Source organism: Corvus kubaryi, unplaced genomic scaffold, assembly GCF_017639235.1.
Source record: "Corvus kubaryi isolate FWS band 111438036 unplaced genomic scaffold, C.kubaryi_AGA036_p1.0 37308, whole genome shotgun sequence".
NCBI classification, from domain to species: domain Eukaryota; kingdom Metazoa; phylum Chordata; class Aves; order Passeriformes; family Corvidae; genus Corvus; species Corvus kubaryi.
The window spans coordinates 15,731,700-15,751,174 of NW_024581096.1; the positions used below are offsets into that span (position 1 = coordinate 15,731,700).

Genomic DNA, 19,475 nt, shown 5'->3' on the forward strand with positions numbered 1-19,475 from the left:
CTTGTGAAATGCATCTCAGGAGTCAGTGCAGACTAGGGACCCACCCTTGAAAACTCCAGGTTCCAGACCCAGCATTCTCCTTATGTTTCTTCTCAGTACTGCTTGCTGACCTGCCCAACAAAAGTGACAAGAAACAAAATGCCCTGAACATGCCCTGAACACTGAGCTCTGGGAATTTAATACTGAACTCAAGGTTACAAGTAGGTATGTGTGTACAAGGCTGACTCAGAGCCTGAAATTCTGTACGTGACCACTTGTACCACACATTTCATTCAGATGATTGTCCTATTTTCCTTAAAAAAAAAAAAATCCTCTAAACTGGGACACCTTGTTCAACCAGCTGGCACTGGGGCATTTGGCCCAAAGGCACTTTGCATCCTCCACCTTCTGCGGGGATGCCCTACCCTAAAGGGCATTAAGCACAGCTCTCTTCAGCTTTCCCCTTGGCATCAGGCCACTGTCCAGACAGGAACGCAAAAGCACAAGCCAGAAAACAAAAGGAGACTGACAGCTCAGAGCACAGAGCCTGGAAAAAACTGTCAGGATCAGTAACATTTCACGCTGGTATGTGAGGTGATAAACAGGAGCAATGCCTCCTCCCAGCTGAGCACCTTAAGGTACAGATGCAAGTTCCTTCACTGCTGGCTGGGTTTTGGCTCTACCCCACTACGCAGCCAAGACCCCAGGAGGTAGAAGTTTCAACAAGGGAAAGGAAGAATTCCTCAATATAAACTCACAGCCTTATAACTACATTACCTCAAAAAAACCCCAGGATACGGGTTTAAGTGCCATTAGTCCCATTAGTCCCTTAAAGCTGTAGTGGGAACTAAATACATCTCCAATACTTTTGGCTGAGAGCCACATATTAAATTTCTTGGAGGAGCCATTCCCTGAGGAGGACACAGTTGTCCCCAGACAAGAGACGGCTGAACCTCTCCAAGCCCTCCAAAGCTGGGCATGTAAAATAAGTGGGGTGGCCCTCAATGCCACCTTTCCATACTGAAGTTGTTGACATTTCAGGCACCTCTGCACAATTTTAGTTCTTTACCCTACTTAACACAGATTGCTCTAAAATGGTGATAGTTACAAGGCAAGATGCATGAGATAAAAACACTGCTACAAAAGCATAGCAGGGATCATTTAATAATCCTGTATTATTCCTTAACTTTAAGTGGAACTTTGACCTTGAACAACCAAACTTGCCTAGAACAAACATCTGAGAAAGGAAGAATGTGGAATCAAAATCACAAAATGAAGGGCTCTCCAGTATCCTAACAAAGTAATGCAACCTCCAGATCAGACATCTAAAACATCTGAACACCAACTACCACTACTCCTTTATCCTTTATAATAATCTGTAAGCTCCTGTAAGAGCAGCACGGTTAAACCGCAAAGAGCAGAATGAGATCCAGCAATGCATCTCAAGTTTCCATAAAAAGGGACACAGACGCTTTGTCTACTTTGTGAAAGTGACGCTTCCTATAGCATATTCCATAGTTAGGGAAGGAGGCTATCCAGCATTCTTAAAAGCCTGGCATGTCAAGTGGGAACACAATGCAAGAGCTTTAAAGACAAAATTAAGAGAAGATCCAAGCTAAGGGCTGGCAGTGAGGCTGATTTGAGCATCCATCTGGATAAGTTCCCATTCACCATTCAGCAGTGGAAGTCTTACCAACATAAAAGCATAACAGGTCAGCACAAACAAAATTCTGAAGGTTTGATCTAGAGTTAATACACAAACCACCTGTGTTTTGCTAATTATTGCTAAGCAACATTAAGGCCCACAGTTTAGCAGAGTTCAAAAGGAATTAGGCATTGTATGGGTAATAAGAACATCCACAATTACATAGGATAAAAAAGTTTATAAAAGGATTAAAGGAATACCACACCTTGTGGTATAAGTCAGCCACTGTATCATAGAAACATTTTTCTTTCTGATTGTTTTGCTTAGTGCAGAGCACCAGAAACCATGCCCACTGTTCTAGCAACTGACAGGTAAATTGCACTAAGGATCAGATTACAAAAACCAAAATCAAACTAGATTTTACTATCTCAGGTTCAGGCTGCTCTAGTTAGCTTATACAACTGCATATTACATTTATCTTGGAATAAAAGCAACTCAAGCCAAACTTTTGCTGATTCACATTCACAAATGCCTGCAACACATTCAACTAGAATTGAGACACTGAAGTCACAGAAGTTGATGTGACACCCTCAAAGTCAGATCATCACAACAAAACACCCAGACTACTATCACCCTGAAACACCTAAGTGAGCAATTCTCTGCTGATTTCAGTGAACAGCTACCACCTAAAGCTAAAAAAAAAAAAAAAAAAATCCAGAAGTGTCCTAAGAGGCTTGCCTTGTCCTATTGTAAAGGGGATGAGAGAATCAAGGTCTCTGCTCACAAGAAGCTTTGCTCCAGTGGCAGGACTATTCATTTTAGAAGAGTTTAACCACTTTGACCTTATACCTTGGACTCCAATATATTGTTCTAGTCCAAGTCTGATAAAATAATTGAAGATGTACAAAACGCAAATATTTTTAGCAACCTGCTTTCCTTGCATCTACAAAAAGCTTAATTTGTCATTAGCCCCATGAAATGGCAGAGAGATTCAGACAAAGGATCTAAAATTACCAAGTCATCTCCACTGAAGTGCCAGCTACCATATGCTCTCTTCAGGAAACTCAGACTACTCCATGTAGTAGTAGTGCCTAGTTTATGAAACTTCCTATATCAAGCTTCGTTTTGACAAAAGGGTGGGTTTGACTGTACCAGGCCTATTTGGAACTTTTAGCTGTTAAACTAGTGAAAATAGAAGGATAAATACAGCAGTTCATAACAGCAGAGCAGACCACTATAAGCACAGAATTCGAAGTGATTACATGAAGTGATCCAGGTTTCATCTCATACTCCCTCACTTTTTAATTAAATATTCTTTGCAATGATAGGAACTACTTGGAAAACATATCACTCTACTTTCAGAAGTGATTTGTAAACCTTAATCTGTTGATTGGTGTCAGATGAAGTCACAGATACGTTAAGAAGTCCTGTATCAGATAAGCACTTTCAGTGTAAAAAAACCTTGAAGGGTCAGAGGGAGATGTAATACAGGTTAAAAACTTATAAGCCAGGAAGGAGGAAAAGCCTAAACAGGTATTTTTGCCATTGCTCCTTCAGCAAAAGCTACCCACAAATAAAACACCTACCATCAGTATCTGCATTACACCAGGGACTGCAATTTCTAACATTTCAGTACTGCCGAAGCTGGTATCACTGGCCAAGGAAAACATTCCTCTAATTAGGCAAAGCTTCAGAAGTAAATCAACTATTAACTGTAGCACAGGCTTATATTACTATTACACAAAGTTAGCAGAGACTTTGACTGTGTTGAAAAACGTGGCTAAGCAGAAATAGATGGTCGAATGACTAAATTAAATAACCAGAGCACCAAGCTGGATCTGTATCACAGAAACATCAAGTCCGCCTAGTACCCTGGCTACTACCAGCAGAGCCAAGTAGCTTTTAAACATGCAGGTAAAAAAAACCAAAACCAAACTGATAGAGTAACTGTTCCTGTATCTGCAGGGTAGGACTTTTCCTAGAAAAAAGAAGGGAATAAAGGTGATAGGAAATTAATCCTACCAGCAGTTTTCACCATTTGCTGGCCTTTGCAGCAAGAAGTAGCTTACGAGTTTTTCACTTCCATTTGAATGAAGCTTTCAACTATGACTTTTCACAAGTTACTACACAAAGAGAAGCTCAGAAACCAAGTATTAGATGAAAGGCAGAAAGAGTACACCTAGTCTTCTTCAACTTCTCTGAGCACCTGGTGTTCTGCTTAAGATTCAGTGCCTGTAGAAATACCTGTCATAGTTGGCAGTTACAAATACGCTTGTGGCAGCAGGAAAAAACTGGCTCAAATTCCACTCGTTTTACTCAGTTGGGCTTTCTCTGGGCTGTGCTTTTTGTACTGAAGTGGAAGAGAATTAAGTGCTTCATGCGGGAAGCAAAAGATTAAAACTTACCAGTTTTTACCTACAGAACCACAAATCAACATGCGCAATCACAATTAGCAAAACACACGGCAACATGGCTCAATTTCTCACCATGGAAAGCACTACAGGGACCTAGAGCAATCCCCGACAGTTGCAGCGCCAGCAGTTTATCTCTGACATGGAATGCAACCCTCATACTAGTACCTGCTTGCAGGGAGGGTTTATTTTGCACTGGGATCTTGCTACAGTATTTGTATGACTACACTGAACAGCAGGGCTGCAAAATAAAGCACTCCCGTAGAACCTGAATTCACATCACATGCATCACTCACCTTTTTGGGAACAAATATACCCTGGAAGGTGTCTCCCCAGAGATCTGGCCTCATGCAGCAAGTAGGCAGCCAGGCACATTGTCATTACAAGAGAAGAACCATTGGGGTTACAACACTCAAGAATCCCACGGCTGAAAACAGCAACTTGGTGCTGTAGTCAGATCAACTCCCTGTGTAAGCCTCGAGCTGCTCATTGCTCCTGGTTCTTCTGTCAACCAGTTGCCATTACTCAATCTTAACATTTGCTTGCTATTTTCCTCAGGATATGTAAGTGACTGCAGTTGCCAAGACAACCACTTCATCAACACCAGCACCTCAGCTCATCTATCTTGGGCTTCCCTTCCATTCACCATAACTTCTAGAAAATCAGTTGCCAAAACTAGTGATTTTTGAAATCTGGCTTTTGTGGTTTTTTTTTAACTTTTAGTAGCCTTTCAGATCTTCTGTCCTAAGAATCTCAAGTTCCTGACATAGGAACTTTTTTCTAATTATACTCTCAGCAGTGAGGCCTCCTGTAAAGCTGTAAAAAGTCTGATAGCTTAAATTCCAAGGCACTGAGGTAATCACAGAGGTAAACATCCAAACCAAGTTTATGCACACCTATGCTGTCACTTTCAGTAACTCAGAAACTGAAGTCTCCTTTGATTTTGTTACCAAGAGAAACAAAGTCATAGAAGATTTCTTAAACTCATCTAGGCCTTGAAATGCACACCCACACATATCTTTTCTAAGGAAGGTCATAGAACCTCCATAAAGCAATCAGTAAGTAGATAATCCCCATAACTATATGGATGTTTTAACTAAGTGAGGCTTAAACTGGTAAATTTTCCAGCCGTGACAGCCATGAAACCAAGGGCAAATTCAGCTAAGCTCTGCAAGCAGCCAAGTCCTAGGATGATATAATACAATTTCCAGGAATTTCTCAATAGTAAAAGTATGGCACCAAGATCCTGTAGCACTCTTCTTCCCCCAATCCATCTACCTTAGACACAAACAAGAAGGCTTCACAACTTCAATCACAACATGAGCTTTGATCAGAATTTACATTTTACAAAATATGGGATAAGCCAACAGAAGCTACTAAGTCAGGTCTGGTTAAGTTTTAACACCAACAAAGCTACCAGCATCTTTGTACCATCAGCACCTGAAGCCACATCAGAGCAGCTTCCCAAGTTTCTGTCCACATGGCCCTCACTGCTGTGACTCAGATTTACAGCTGCAACTGTACCAGCTTTGCATCAATTATCACGGATACAGGTGGTGGCTGAACCATGGCAACATGGGATTAAGCATGGGCTGCAAAACCAACTCTAAGCTGGGTCAGTTCACAACCAGTGTTAAGTATCATGCTATCGCCAACAGACCTCACTGCTGTGCTTGAGACAGGTCAAATGTGCCACTGTGGCACGACAGACATACTTAAACACTACAAAATTATCTCAATGCTTTATTAGTGTGGATCTTGGTGATTTGCCATGGTTGCCACAGTATCATTGGAAAATGCCCTAAGTATTCCTTTTGCTGTACCTATTTACACAAGGTTAACAAAGTTAGAGAAGGTAAAGGCTTTATATTCTGTCTGAAACTCAAACTGTACATAGCAATCACATTAAGCTGTGAATAAACATTATTTTAGTGAATAAATATTATACAACAGCATTTATCAATGCATTTATAATTAAAGTAGTTAGAAACGCCAGCTTTCCTTGTAAAAGGAAAGGTACCTGCAGGTCAGCTGTAGTTTTCTATTTAAAGTGCTTGCTAAGCGCAGAAATTGGCTTTCTGCCCATGTGTTTTAAGCTCAGTGTTGTGACATAGCCTGGGTAATTGCACTTGGGGTGACAAGCACAACAGAACTCAGAAGCATGTCAGTAATAGATTTCAAACCTCGTCTTAACTGACTGGAACCAAATCTTGCCCTGCGAATGTGCCAGCTCCATGACATGCCACACCAGGCTGCTTCCTTGGCTGTGCTGCGGAGCTCCAAGCCCTTTCACACTTCCACACTTCACATCAAATCCTACATGCTGGTTTCTCTATGCTGAGAGGTTTTATTTTGAACCTACCCTTTAAAGCACAGGAGAGAAGACCTGGGGTGGCTGTAATGGAAGTGCACAAGAGGCTGGAGCAATTAATACAGTACAAGAAAGAAATCCCAGAGGTTGGAAGTAAAAAAGCAGGGTGGCTTCGAACTCAGTGCAGGTCCCTCTGACACTTCAAACGATGAGGCAAGACAAGGGATAACTTTGCCTCCTCCAGTGAGAGGTTCACCCAGATTCTCCACAATACACTCTGAGATTTATTTGTGAAGCCTGCATAGCATACGTCTCACAAGCCTACATATCCAGGCCCTCACTTGATGGCTTTCTCTTCAGCACCAGGAATGTCCCCCTCCTCCCCCAGGTTAAGTTACACAACCCCAGCTTTATTTTTTGCTCCTAGAGAATTGCCGCAGCTGCCTCACGGACAAAGTCTGTGCAGAGGAGTTGACTTGTCACTACATCAGGCTCTGTGCTAGGGCGCTTCAAGAAACTGCTCAGGCTTTTATTTTTAAAAACTGTGAATAAGCAGAAGTTCTTATTGAAAAAAACTCTTTACTTTTGTGCTTAAGCACCCTGAAACCTATTCACTTAATTTCTTCAGCTATTCCAAAATTAAATACTGTACTTAATTGAATACTGTAAACATACATGTCAAATTTGTTTTGGAAGAAAGTTTTCCCATGAGTTATTTATGAAAAGCAGAACACTTTCTACCTACAGATTTAGTCAATTATGCTATTATAAGATATACATATTTTACATAAAAGTGTTAATTTATCCAGAATAATGACTATGAACCAGATAGAAGGCTTAATTGCTATTCACTGAATTACTCTTACTCTTGTCAAAGAACATTTTGACAAGACAAGACAAAGAATATTTTGTAAAATGCCCCATGTGTCTACAGGGCTCCTTCAATGCCAGCCCAGTGTCCTTCACGTGAGCACCTCTTACAGCCACTACAGATGATGAACAAAGCATTACAGTGGCTCTCTCATCCCGTTTATGTAGCATTCGTAGACTATTCTGGACAAGTGCCGTGCTTCACCCACACAAAGGGCCTAACAGATGACAGATTCTGGACTGTGCATCTCTTTCACCCAGTCTAACATCAGATTGTAGTGATTTGCATTCAGAGCAAATGTGACACAGCAATATTTAATAGTTTTACCAAATAAGGCTCAGATAAACACGTACCAAAGAAGGCTTGCTGGCTGCTACCTAGCAGAAGGTAATGTTTGGTTGGCCATAAAAACACACAAACTTTTCTTGCAAGAAGTTGATTTCCCATAACCCTCTTATTTCAAGTTGACATTGTATAGTAACTGATCTGCAAATTAAGAATCAAATTCAATGCACCAACCTAGTGTTAAAAGTGGGTTTTAGGCTCAGCCCAAATTTCGTTACCCTCAGTTTTTCTGCATTACTGCAGTTGTACAAATTATGCATCACACAAAAGCAATCTAACAAAACTGAAGTCCCTTCTAAAAACAGGGAAACTCCAGTACCATCATTATGTTCCTCTTCCATAAAACACCTCCTTCATAGTACATTTTCTTTTTACTAGAAGGAGATCTAACAGAGTTTAGATGACAACCATACAAAACCCACTACTTACACAGAGTTTGTTCCCCCTGTACTTGGCACTGGTGAGGCCACACCTTGAGTGCCGTGTCCAGTTCTGGGCCCCTTAATTCAGGAAGGAGATTGAGGTGCTGGAGCAGGTTCACAGAAGGTCAGTGAAGCTCGTGAAGAATCTAGAGGGGAAGTCCTACGAGGAATGACTGAGGGAGCTGGAGGTATTTAGCGTCAAGAAAAGGAGGCTTGGAGTGACCTTATCGCTCTCTACAACTGCCTGACAGGAGGGTGTAGCCAGGTGAGGGTCAGGCTCTTCTCCCAGACAACCAGTGACAGGACAAGAGGACACCATCTTAAGCTGCACCAGAGCAGGTTTAGGTTGAACATTAGGAAGAATTTCTTCACAGAAATGGTGATTAGACATTGAAAAGGACTGCCCAGGGAGGTGGTGGAGTCACTGTCCCTGAAGCTGTTTTAGGAAAGACTGTATGTGGCACTCAGTGCCATGGTCTGGTTGACACAGCGGTGTTTGGTCACAGGTTGGACTTTATCTCAGAGGTCTTTTCCAACCTAATTGATTCTGTGAAACATTCTTTCTAGAACAGAGAAGTCACTGCTCTGTATTTTGCAAGAAAAGGAAAGAAGAAACTCCAAGACTTACTTATAACCCCAGCTATGAACTAATGCAATCTGGAGAAAAAGCTACACAATCCCAAATAAATTGGACCATGCAAGAGTTAAAGATACAACAGAACTGATGCAGATGCCAACACCTGAAGAGTTTATTTCTGTCCACTAACCTCCAGCCAGAGCTTTCCTAGCTTTGCTGTAGTATAACTTACAGGCTCTCCCTAGCATCATTTTTGTTTTAAAAGCAGACACTAGCCATCTTGGAAGTACAGGGTAGATGTAGGTAGATGTAGGTAGATGTTCTTCTCTTGGAAAAAAAGTATGGAGGCGGCACTTGCGGACATGGTTTAGTGGCGAACACGGTGGTGGGTGCTGGGTTGGTGGTTGCACTCAATCTTAGCGGTCTTTTCCAACATTAACAATTCTATGTTTCTAAGGAGGTGAAAGTCATCCCCATGCTCAGCAAGGTCAACAGCTGCAGGGAGAAGATGAAACGAAACAAGGCTGAGACACTAGGAGCACCAAGAAGGTCACATATGTTGACCTCATGTGAGCCTGCAGTCATGACTCAAGTACAGCTATTCTAGTTTAGGATGAGAGTTGAAGGAAGAGGGAGATGCCTGAGGTGGGCTTGGATTCCAAGAGATGCCAAGACAAATGAAGAGGCCTGGTGGCATGATGATGACAGGTCTTTTGTGGCCAAGCATACCAGAGCCTTCCTCCATGCCTCTGCCATTGCACACACAGAGCTGATCTCACGGGATGTGGCATTAGCTGCTTGGACAGCAGGTGAGATCCCAAGTGTGGTGCATGTGCTGAAGACATGCCCATTTGACATTTCACTGCACCCCCACGAGGCACAGGAAAGGGCAATGTTGTGCTTTGGGATGGTTACTTGTTGCAGCGGGGATTACTGCAACAAGCATATTTCAAACCAGGCCCACCACCAGCTGTAATAGTTACTCATGGTCCTTACCCCAATCTGCCTTGATCCACCATTCAGCAATACATCCATGACTGCCAGCAGGAAACTCCCTGGCTGTGGAAGGTACCACATACCTATAGCAGCCATCCCACCATGGCTTCTCACAGCTCTTGTTGACTGCCAGCAGGTTACTTAGCTGGTTTTGTAGGCAAAATACAGTCCCTGGTTGAAGAGCCCAAGCATAAGTATATCACTTACGTTAGAGATGTGAACAAAAGTGAGCAACTTTCCCAACTAGGTGTGGGATAAGCCTGCAAGTTGGGTGAAAATTAACAGTGATTTATCCAAGCTGAACATTAAGCAGGTTGCTTTAAATCCGTGAAATTGGAGTATCAGTTCTAACAGCAACAGAACCCAGGTTTATTTCATAACACTAAGAAGGTGGCCAAGACTAGCAGATTTCTTATCCCATCCCTCCTTAGAGGTACAACTCTGATCTCTTTCTAAATGGAGCATAGTCATGGATGATATGGGTACAATACAATGTACTTAGCTATTACTGTAATTTAAAATAGATCTCCAGAATGACATATCACAGTTACTCTGCTGAGACTGGTTTTTAGCCCCTGATGAGTCTGTCCATAAACCTCTGAGGGTCAAAACCATCTTCAGTACCAAAAAATATTCAATAGTACAGCCAGTTTCAAAATTCAAAAGCCACAAATGTCTATAGCCTCAATCAAATCTACCCTACCTTCCTAGCTTTCCTCAGTAGTGCCACTGCCACTGTATCTCAGGCCAAAGCCATCCCAACTTCATCCACACAAATCAAAGACTGCAACCAGCAGGGAAAAAAAAAAAAAAAATCAGTTAAATTTCACAGAAAGTATGTTAGTCAAATTTTGAAGGACATAAGCTTTCAGGCTTCTGGCAGAGACTGAGAAATGGAAATAATTCCATATGATGGTCTCAAAATTTTCATTTTTATATGCTCCAGTGGAGATCATACAAGAGCATACAGCAATATAAAATGCCTAGTTTTGTTTAGAAGTGCTTTCAAAAAAAAAAAAAAAAAAGAATAACAACAGGTCTTCTGTAGAGAATTGTTTAAACATGGCTGTGGTTGACTCAAGAAAGAAACAGCCACTTGACACTCAGAGAATTATACAAGAGAAGAAACATTACCATCATCCACTGAACTTGAACAGTAAGTTTTCAACAAGAGTTGTCTCTCAACATCTTTCTTGCTTAGCATTTTGAGTAACATGGACAAAGCAATGAAAAAATGAGGTTAGGCAGAAATGCCACTGAAGTGGCAATATCATTAAGAACAGACCAGGCTTGTTCCTTCCCCCTTAAGAAAAAGTGCCATGCACCTTCATCTGAAGCATCTGGGTAGGGGCATTTTGTTACCACATGAATGACAAATTAGAAGGGATTTAGATAATAGCTACAAGATACTTAAAAAGTACAGAAAAGATACTTAAAAAGTACAGCCTCTCAAGTTATACTGCTAAATGCACTGCTGAAAGGTATTCAGCTACTAAGTGTGGGTACAGTTACTCTTCTGCAGAGAAGTAACTGGGAACACAGAGATGAAATTCAGTTTTCTTCAATGCATTATAAGAAGCCCATTCTTTTAATAAAGGTGAGTGCTTTTACAGATAGTTATTCTAGCCAAGATAAGCAAACACTTGCACACCAGTGTGGTTTACAACCATGAATAAGGGGCTTATACAAGCAGACTTTATGCAAGAACAAATGTGTATTCACAGAATGTATTGTAAGTCAAAGCTACTCCACTGCATGGCTTTTGTTTTGACAACGCCAAAGAGGGTACTGCAAAAAAGAATATTATTTCAGCTTTTACCTAGGTCTGACAGCAAAAAGTTTCTAGCTACAGAGATGTCTGAAGATTAATTTAAAACTAAAGAATTTTTGCACAATGGACAAGTATCTATCACTCAAAAAAATTGACCAAAATGACACAACTGATTAAACACTGGTCCTTGAACTGTTTCAATACTGTGGCAGAGGGTTTTACACCTTAATCTCTTCAAGTATTTTGCTACAATGAACATTAAAACATATGTTTTAAAAACTTAACTAGGATACATAACTCAGGGAAGAGTCATGGAGCTACCGCAAACATCCTTTACTGCTATCAACTTGGGTTTCTCAAACAAAAGCTATTTACCTGAATATCGAAATTAATTGTACAACTTTAAGACAACAAAGCAGTCCAAAAAGAACATATGTCAAGCTTTTAGTATTGAAACTTTAAAGAGTAAGATGCAGCCTGCCTGCCAGGCAGCCTTCTCTTTCTAAACCACAAACACTATGATGCCTCGAAGTGTCGCCCATTCAACATTCAGCCCCTTTATGTTCTTGTTGTTCTCCAGGTAGAAGCTTCAATTTAAAACAAACATCCAGGAAGTCTTGAGGTCACATTTCTTCAAGACAAGCAAGATTCCAAAATATCCTAAATACACCCTGATTTAGTAGCTCTCATTTTTCTTCTCTTTGTAAGCCACTTTGGGCAAATGCATTTTAAATATTTCAGCAACTGTGACGATAGGCAATCAATCAATCAATTTAGTTACTCTTGGCTTCAATGGTGGATACACAATGCCAAAGTTATTACTATCAAACTGGCTGGGTGAGGTGGGACATTCCCAGCAAGTCACTACCACAAAAGCTTAGCAAGATTAACTGCAATTCCCCTAACTCATAATGCTGGATAAAAACACTAAGGCTTTAAAAACGAAGCAGCATTCTGGAAATAGCTGTCTAGTTTTGTGTACATGCATGTGTGTATGTACACATCTGATCATGTGCAGCTCAAATTATAGGAGCAGCTGTGTTTATGAGTCACATCACCTCTAATCCTTCCACACTGCAATGTGTAACTGCAGTATTTCCCACTTTAACACAGCTACATTTAAGTTCAACATAAAACCTCCACCATTTAGCCCATACTATTCATTATCCTGAATACCTGATGAACATGCCATAAACCACACAACAAAATTGCACATCAAAGATCAGAGTTAAGGTTCTACAAGCGTTTTTTTCTGGCATTCCCTACCCTCCAGATGCAAAATAAGCATTGTGTAGTACACCTAAAGTGCTATTAAAGAGAAGGTACCCTGTGTGAATATATTACCCTGTAAAATAGTGAGGCAGCATAAGAGTGACTTCAGAAACAGTAGGTAAAAATAAGTTTGAGCTTTTGAAAAGTTAGATGTGTAAAACACTCAGACACCGGCATAACATCACTGCAATACTAGATCTAAAGGATTTACACACAAACCCCCCCCTCCCAAAAATTAAAAAAAAACCCCACTCTTCTAACACTACAGAGTCAAAACCTTCTGTTAATTTCTATAATATGTACTACATATAAAGCTACACGTTTTTAGTTACTATCTCTTGAACAGACAGACAAGAAGTTTCAAGAGGCACAGCTCATTCACAGTTCTTGCCTAAGAATAAAACCTAAAACTCAAGTTGTATTTCACCTTATCCAAGTGATGCCTTAGGTTTTAACTTTTATATTTTTCAAATTCTGTACTGCTTGGTGTGTGTCTCTGAAGTTTTTTGTAGCCTGTTAATTTCTGCTCTCTCATGCTAGGTAGACATAACAAAGCCTCTCCAGCCCTGCTTTCCAAGGACACCAAGACTGTCCCAGGCCAAACGTATAAACCAAAGAGCCGCTAAGGGGGGCAAGCTGAAGGGAAAACTGAAGCTTTAACTGGAGAATTAACCCTGCTATGCAAATGAACCAAACCTATAAAAGGGTGAAGGACTTGTGACCTGGGGTCCATCTTGGGGTTCATCTTGGCAATAGCCTCTGGCTCCCCAGGGGGTACCTTTGAAGGCCTTTCAAATAAATACCTACTTTTATTCCCTTACTCCTGTCTAGTCTCTGTTTCTAGGAGGCCTCTCAAGGCATCACAAGGACCACTGTACAAATATTAGGCAAATGAACAATTTACCGATATGGAAAGCCTTCTGTTTAATTCTAATGGGACAAAAGAGTTGGGCTGTCCTACAGCTCTCCTCTTGCTGTACAACAGGACCTGACTGCACATCATCTCCTATGTTCAGGCAGTATCAGAACTGGAAATCACTATCTGTACTTCTCAGCAAACACCTAATCCTACCTAGATCAGAGGAGCCCTAGGGAAAGGATTGGGAGCTGGCTACCACCACAACTTATCCCATTTCCTCCTGAGGATACACTGATGCACAGAACAGGCTACAGCATGGGTGAGTAGACTCTGCAGCCCAGAGGCACAGCCATCCAAAAAACTGTATGCAACTGCAGAGTGAGGAACCATCAGGTATTCCCCAGGCCTGAAAGTCTGGGATTGTATCTGTGCTTTCGATCCATGAATCGACATTGGAAGAAGTCTTTTGCCTCCTGGCCTTCTAACAGCTTGGAGGCTCCTTGGCTTTTGAGACTGAACAGAAGCTCCACAAGCCCGGAGCAAGCAGGGCTCTACTCACCTACAATTCCGTGTCCCTTTGCTGTACTAAACCACTGCTTATTAGCATCAATGATAAAGGCAACAAAAATAGATCAAATACCACAGAGAGAAACTCCATAGGACCTTGCAAAGCAGAGGCCCATGGAAGGCAGTTTTTGGGCTGAGAGTACCTCACATTTTCATCCTGGCATTAAGGATATTTTTGTGGAATTAAATGTCCTACCAGTTATATAATTCTAAGTGCTTAGAAAACTTCTATTTGCTTAAGATTTATGAGAAGTAGACTACAATACCAAACTTTTAAACATGGTGTTCATTGTTGCCATCAGTTATTGGAAAACTCTCTATCTATTTTCTGCTCTGAAATATTAACACATTTTGCAAGTTACTTTGAAATCAAATCACCTGGAAGAAGCTGAGATACAACAATCAGAACTCTACACAGCATAGGGCCAATGAATTACAAAAAACAAGGATAACAATGCCTTGACAAATATTTAGCCCCCAAATTACTTGATAAAACTAATCATAACGCTCGGTGGTTTTTTCGCCTTCCAACTGATGTGTCAAGGCTTGTTCCTTCAAGTAGGAAAAGTACCTTATGAAATAAACTGCCTTAAGAACCATGAAATAGTAACTCTAACAATGCAGTTAATTTTTCTTGTTTCCTTTCATGCTAGGTATATCCATTTTAATCTACCCAGCCTGAATCACCTCTGAAGGAGTTTAGAATATTGACTTTTGGTCTACATTAAACATGCTTCTTGACACAGTGTACTTGGTCAAACCACGCTTCTGAGCAGTGCTAATGAAGTTTCTATTTGTATAATTTCTCAATTGTACCTTCCCTGAAACCCTGGCTCTCAGCACAAGAATACCATTCAACTAAAAAATTAGAATGTCTCTCTTTTTCAAAAATAACTAAAAGCTGTGTTGCTAAGGTACAAGTGCACCAAACATTCAGGACCTCAAGCAAGCCATCAGGTAACACTTTCTAATAGTCCTGTAATTATCCACTGCTTGATCAAAGCATTGGGCAGAGGTTCATCAACCTCCAGGCTCTGAAGGCTCAAGCATTAAAAAAAGACACTGGATTTCAAGACAGAGATGAATGGTCACCTGAGATGGTAAAGATTTCACCATGCACAGCCCTCAGCCATCAAGATCTATCCCAACTAGAACATATCAACACCAGCTAACATCATAATAACCTTTGTTCTGGTGGTGCCCATTTATGTATCAGCTGTCAAAATTAAAAATGAAGAAGTTCTCCTGCAATGTAGCAAAGGACCCTCTCAGATGAACAGAAGATGACTATGGCAATAAAGGTGGCATTGATGAACTGCTCACACTTAGTTCTGCAGATTATGGCACATTCTGGTTCTCTGCTGCTCAGGCACTGCCTGCAAAACCAGAAAAACACATTTCCATCATTTCCAGAGCAATTCAGAACTACTACATAGCCCAATGGAACCTGACCTAAAGACCCATCCTATCACACCATGTCCTTCACAGCTGAGATAAGAAAGAAGCAATTGTCACTATCTGTGACCTGGACACAAAAGCATTTCATTCTGAGAAAAATCTTCCCTTTGTCACTCAAAAAACTCAGCAACTGAATCAGATGTAAGCAACATCTAAGACATAAAATGTCTATCCACATTTCACCCTTACACTCTGTGAGTGAGTCTGGGACCAAAAGCCAAGTTCACCTAGTGCAGTCCAATACCTGTGGCCCAACACAACTGATTCTGCTAGGACTTGAGTCAAACTGGCAATTTCTTACTGACAGCAGCTGAAGGACAGACATTTGCTCTTATCGCAACCTCTCTGAAGGACTTAACATCACTACCCCTGAACTATTTTTGCCTTGCCAGCAAGGAATGAGAGGTAACCAGTGCATGGAATAGCTCAACTCCTTCCTTGAGGATGGCAGTCAGGAATTTAGAAGGTTGCTCAAAACATTACAAAGCTATTCAGCATGACTGGGAATACAATCACCAGGTAAGACAAAGGTTGATGTAACTTGCACTTCAGACATCCACCTTCAGCTGATCACACGGATGAGGTGGAAGGGGCTGCTGGATGATCCCTTGCTGATACAAGCTGATCTTCATGTAGTTGTTGTTCCTGGAGGCTGCTGCCCTTTCCATCTAGCTGGCAGTCCTAAACCATGAAGCACTGCAGCAGATCTGAGCATGCTATATCAGCTGATAAAATATGCTTAGATACTGACCTTGAATTTTAAGAAGCCCCTGACTTTATTATAGCCAGCATGTTGACAACCTACCATTTAAACAAACATTCAAGGGGACTTGTTCTCTGCTTCAATTTATCAGATGTTAGAGTTACAGGACTTGCAACTGAAACCAGAATCTGCTGAAATGTTGAACCAACTTTAGACAGCAGTAGCTTCTGTCAAGGAGGTGCAGAGAGAGCACTTCCCTCATTTCAGTTTATTCAGCTAGTTCAACAACCCAGAGAGAAAGGTTGTGTTTCTCAGAGAATAAACAAGGTGCCAAAAGTTGATGTGACCAGCTCCAAGAGCTCCTGAAACACGATCAAGCATTTGTATTCCCAATCAACCATCCCCTTTATTAAGGTCACCTTAACCACAAGTTTTCCTCAAAATATTTATGCTCTAGCTTAACTAGAAGCCTGTGTACTTCTCTAGTTCCTGCCCTTAAACTACACTTCAGGTGGAACACAATTCCCAAACTCCCACAAAGTTGAAAAAAGTTACATGCTGTAACTGCATCTTTCTAATCCTGCTTTCCTAACCTTAGTAAACTGAAAACACAAAACAAGATGAAACTAAGTATTTCATCAAGTTAACAAATCTGGAAGATGAAACACATGCAAGGTGAGCACTAGCTCAGAGCAGCATGTACTATTAATATATTGCAGAAGTAACCCATCAAATAAAGTTAGGGTATTATTCTTATCTCTGAACGATTCCATAAGCAGAGCCTAACACATGTGAAGACCTAAGACAAAGAGAGCCAAGAATATCACTTCTCACAGGACTCCTCCCTTGGGACAGAATGAGGGCCTAAGACCACTTTTTCAGTGTCTCAGAATTCAAAATGCATAACCAAAGATCAGACACTATAAAAATCCGCCATGCAGGGCTCCTCATGGAGGAAAGAGGAGACAGAAACAACACACGAGAGATTTCAGCCACGGCACTTGAAGGGAATCCCACTGCTGGGGAGGGGTGGAAGCATCATGAGACCTCATCTTCCCACTCTCAAAACAACTAGCACACCAGTTCAAAGACATCAAATACCCAAAAAGACAGCACAATCATAATGCTGAGGTAAGGCAACTAGGAGCCTTGCTTAAATCCGCACTTGTTAACACACATCACCAAATTATTTCTCAGGCAGCTTCAGCTTCTTTCCAGGAACAACTGCAAATACGCAGTCCAGAGAGCTCCCCAACCAAACAAAACTATTTCCTTCAGTCATGATTTCTTTGAAAAAAAATGGATAAGTAATATAAGTGCAGGAAGAGGTCACCAGACCATTCGGGGATGTAAAGATGACACTGTTACCAGCCAAAGACTCAAGCGACTTCCTGAATAAGTAATAATGGAGGTGAGTCTAAGAATACACCTATCACACTACATGAGTAAGCCAGCCAGCTCATTACAAAAGGCAAGCCTTATGCCAAAGCCTTCCTTTCCTTCCAAACAATGAGGCCAAACCAAACATGACTCAAATCCATCATTCCCCAAGCTACAGGTTATTTTGGTTTTGTGGAACAAAGCTCTTAAACCTTGACCTGTAGAGGCCAAGAGGCACCAAAGGTGCATGTTAGTCAAGCAAAGACATCACCCACATTTTTTTTCAGTTTGAGAGAAGCCAAAGGGCATGAAATAGGAGATGCAGGAGCCACAACTACAACAGTTAACTGCTGGAAGAAGCAAGCTCATGGAGACAATATCTTGCCAGAGATCAAGCAGATATCAAGCGCAGAGGAGTGTGCCTAATGCAACACATCTTCTGCAGGCATCAAGATTTTCCAATTGCCCATTTTAAGAAAGAAGTGCAACTCTTCCTCCTTCTCCAGTTGTTTTGATAATTTAAGTACACTCCTTTCAGTTCTTTTCTGGGATGGCTGTGACAGATTTCTTATTTGCTGTACTCACAAGAGTGGAAATAGCAACCACAAAAGTTTTTTTGTATTAACAGGAAGGCTGAGAGAGGAATTGAATCTACCTTCACCCATTATATGTTACCAGAGCCCTTTGAAGGCTGCCTTCTGAAAGTTTGGAGAGGAAGAACACAGGGGTAGAAAAACAGTTGTGCCAAACAGCCCTGAAGCCCATGGAGTTCTGATGAAAACACTGCCATTACCCTGAATTAGCCATCAATGGGTGCAGCTATCACTGGATGGCTGGGAAGCCCCTCACTTTGAAATAAATATCACAGAATCATTGAATGTTTGGGTTGGAAGGAACCTTAAAGATGATCTAGTTCCAACCCTCCTGTCATGGACAGGGACACCTTCCACTAACCCAAGGTACTCACAGCCCCATCCAACTTGGCCTTGAACACTTCCAGGGATGGCACATCTACAGCTTCTCTGGACAACCTGTTCCAGTGCCTCACCACCCTCACAATGAACAATTTCGTTCTAATATCTAAACTAAACCTACTCTCTTTCAGTTTGAACCCATTCCCCCTTGTTTCGTCCCTAAATGCTCTTGTAAATAATCTTGACCCATCTTTCCTGTAAGTTCCTTCAGGTACTGAAAGGATATGGAAATACGGGACTAGATGATCTCCAGAAGTCCCTTCCAACCGTAACAATTCTCTGAAACACACACAGAGCAGACAGGGGGCAACTTGGGGTGGAACGGGAAAACTCTCGCCCTGCCCCGAGGTTCTACAGGAGGTTCTTTGGGGCTAAAAATGAAGATTAACAGCGCAGCGGGCTGTGGCACGGCCCCCCTCCCTCTGCCCAGGCCGTGCCCGTGCCCCCTCCCGCAGGCCCGGGCCCGGCCCAGCCCCACACCGCGGCCCGTGGCGCGGGGGAAAGGCCCGTACCTTGAAGTACCCGCCCTCGTAAAGCGTGTTGGGGGGCCCGAAGATCGCCACCTCCCAGTTGTAGAGGTCGGACTCGTCGACCAGGGTGATGCGGAAGCCCTCGACCGGTTCCTCCTGCAGCGACTTCAGCTCCAGCATCAGCGCCTTCTGCGAGCTGCTCATCTGCTGCTGGGCCATGGCGCGGCGCGGCCCCCGCCGCGGCCGCCCCCTCGCTCCCGGTGCCGCTCCCGGTGGTCCCGGTGCCGGTGGTGCCGGTGCCGCCCCCGCCCCTCCCCGCGCTGACGGGCCCGCCGCCGCCACTTCCTTTTGTGACGGCGCCGCTCGCGCTGACCTCAGCGCGCCGCGCCGGCCACGCCCCCGCCGCTCCGTTAGCCACGCCCCCCCCCCGGGCCGCACCGGCAGCGACCGCGCGGCCCCGGCGG

The 19,475-nt window shown here is 42.4% G+C and overlaps 1 protein-coding gene across 2 annotated transcripts in view; it reads right to left on the reverse strand.

The window, feature by feature from the left end:
• Positions 1-19,382, reverse strand: part of UBE2R2 (ubiquitin conjugating enzyme E2 R2) — a 52,081-nt gene extending 32,699 nt beyond the window's left edge. Inside the window, exon 1 of one of the 2 annotated variants that reach the window (XM_042028732.1) lies at positions 19,054-19,382. In XM_042028732.1, coding sequence (XP_041884666.1) covers positions 19,054-19,230 — 177 coding nt within the window. In that variant the 5' untranslated portion in view covers positions 19,231-19,382. Of the gene's footprint in view, positions 1-4,331; positions 4,401-19,053 lie in introns of those variants that run through there. The other variant, XM_042028733.1, reaches the window with a different exon arrangement.
• Between the last annotated feature and the right edge of the window lie 93 nt (positions 19,383-19,475).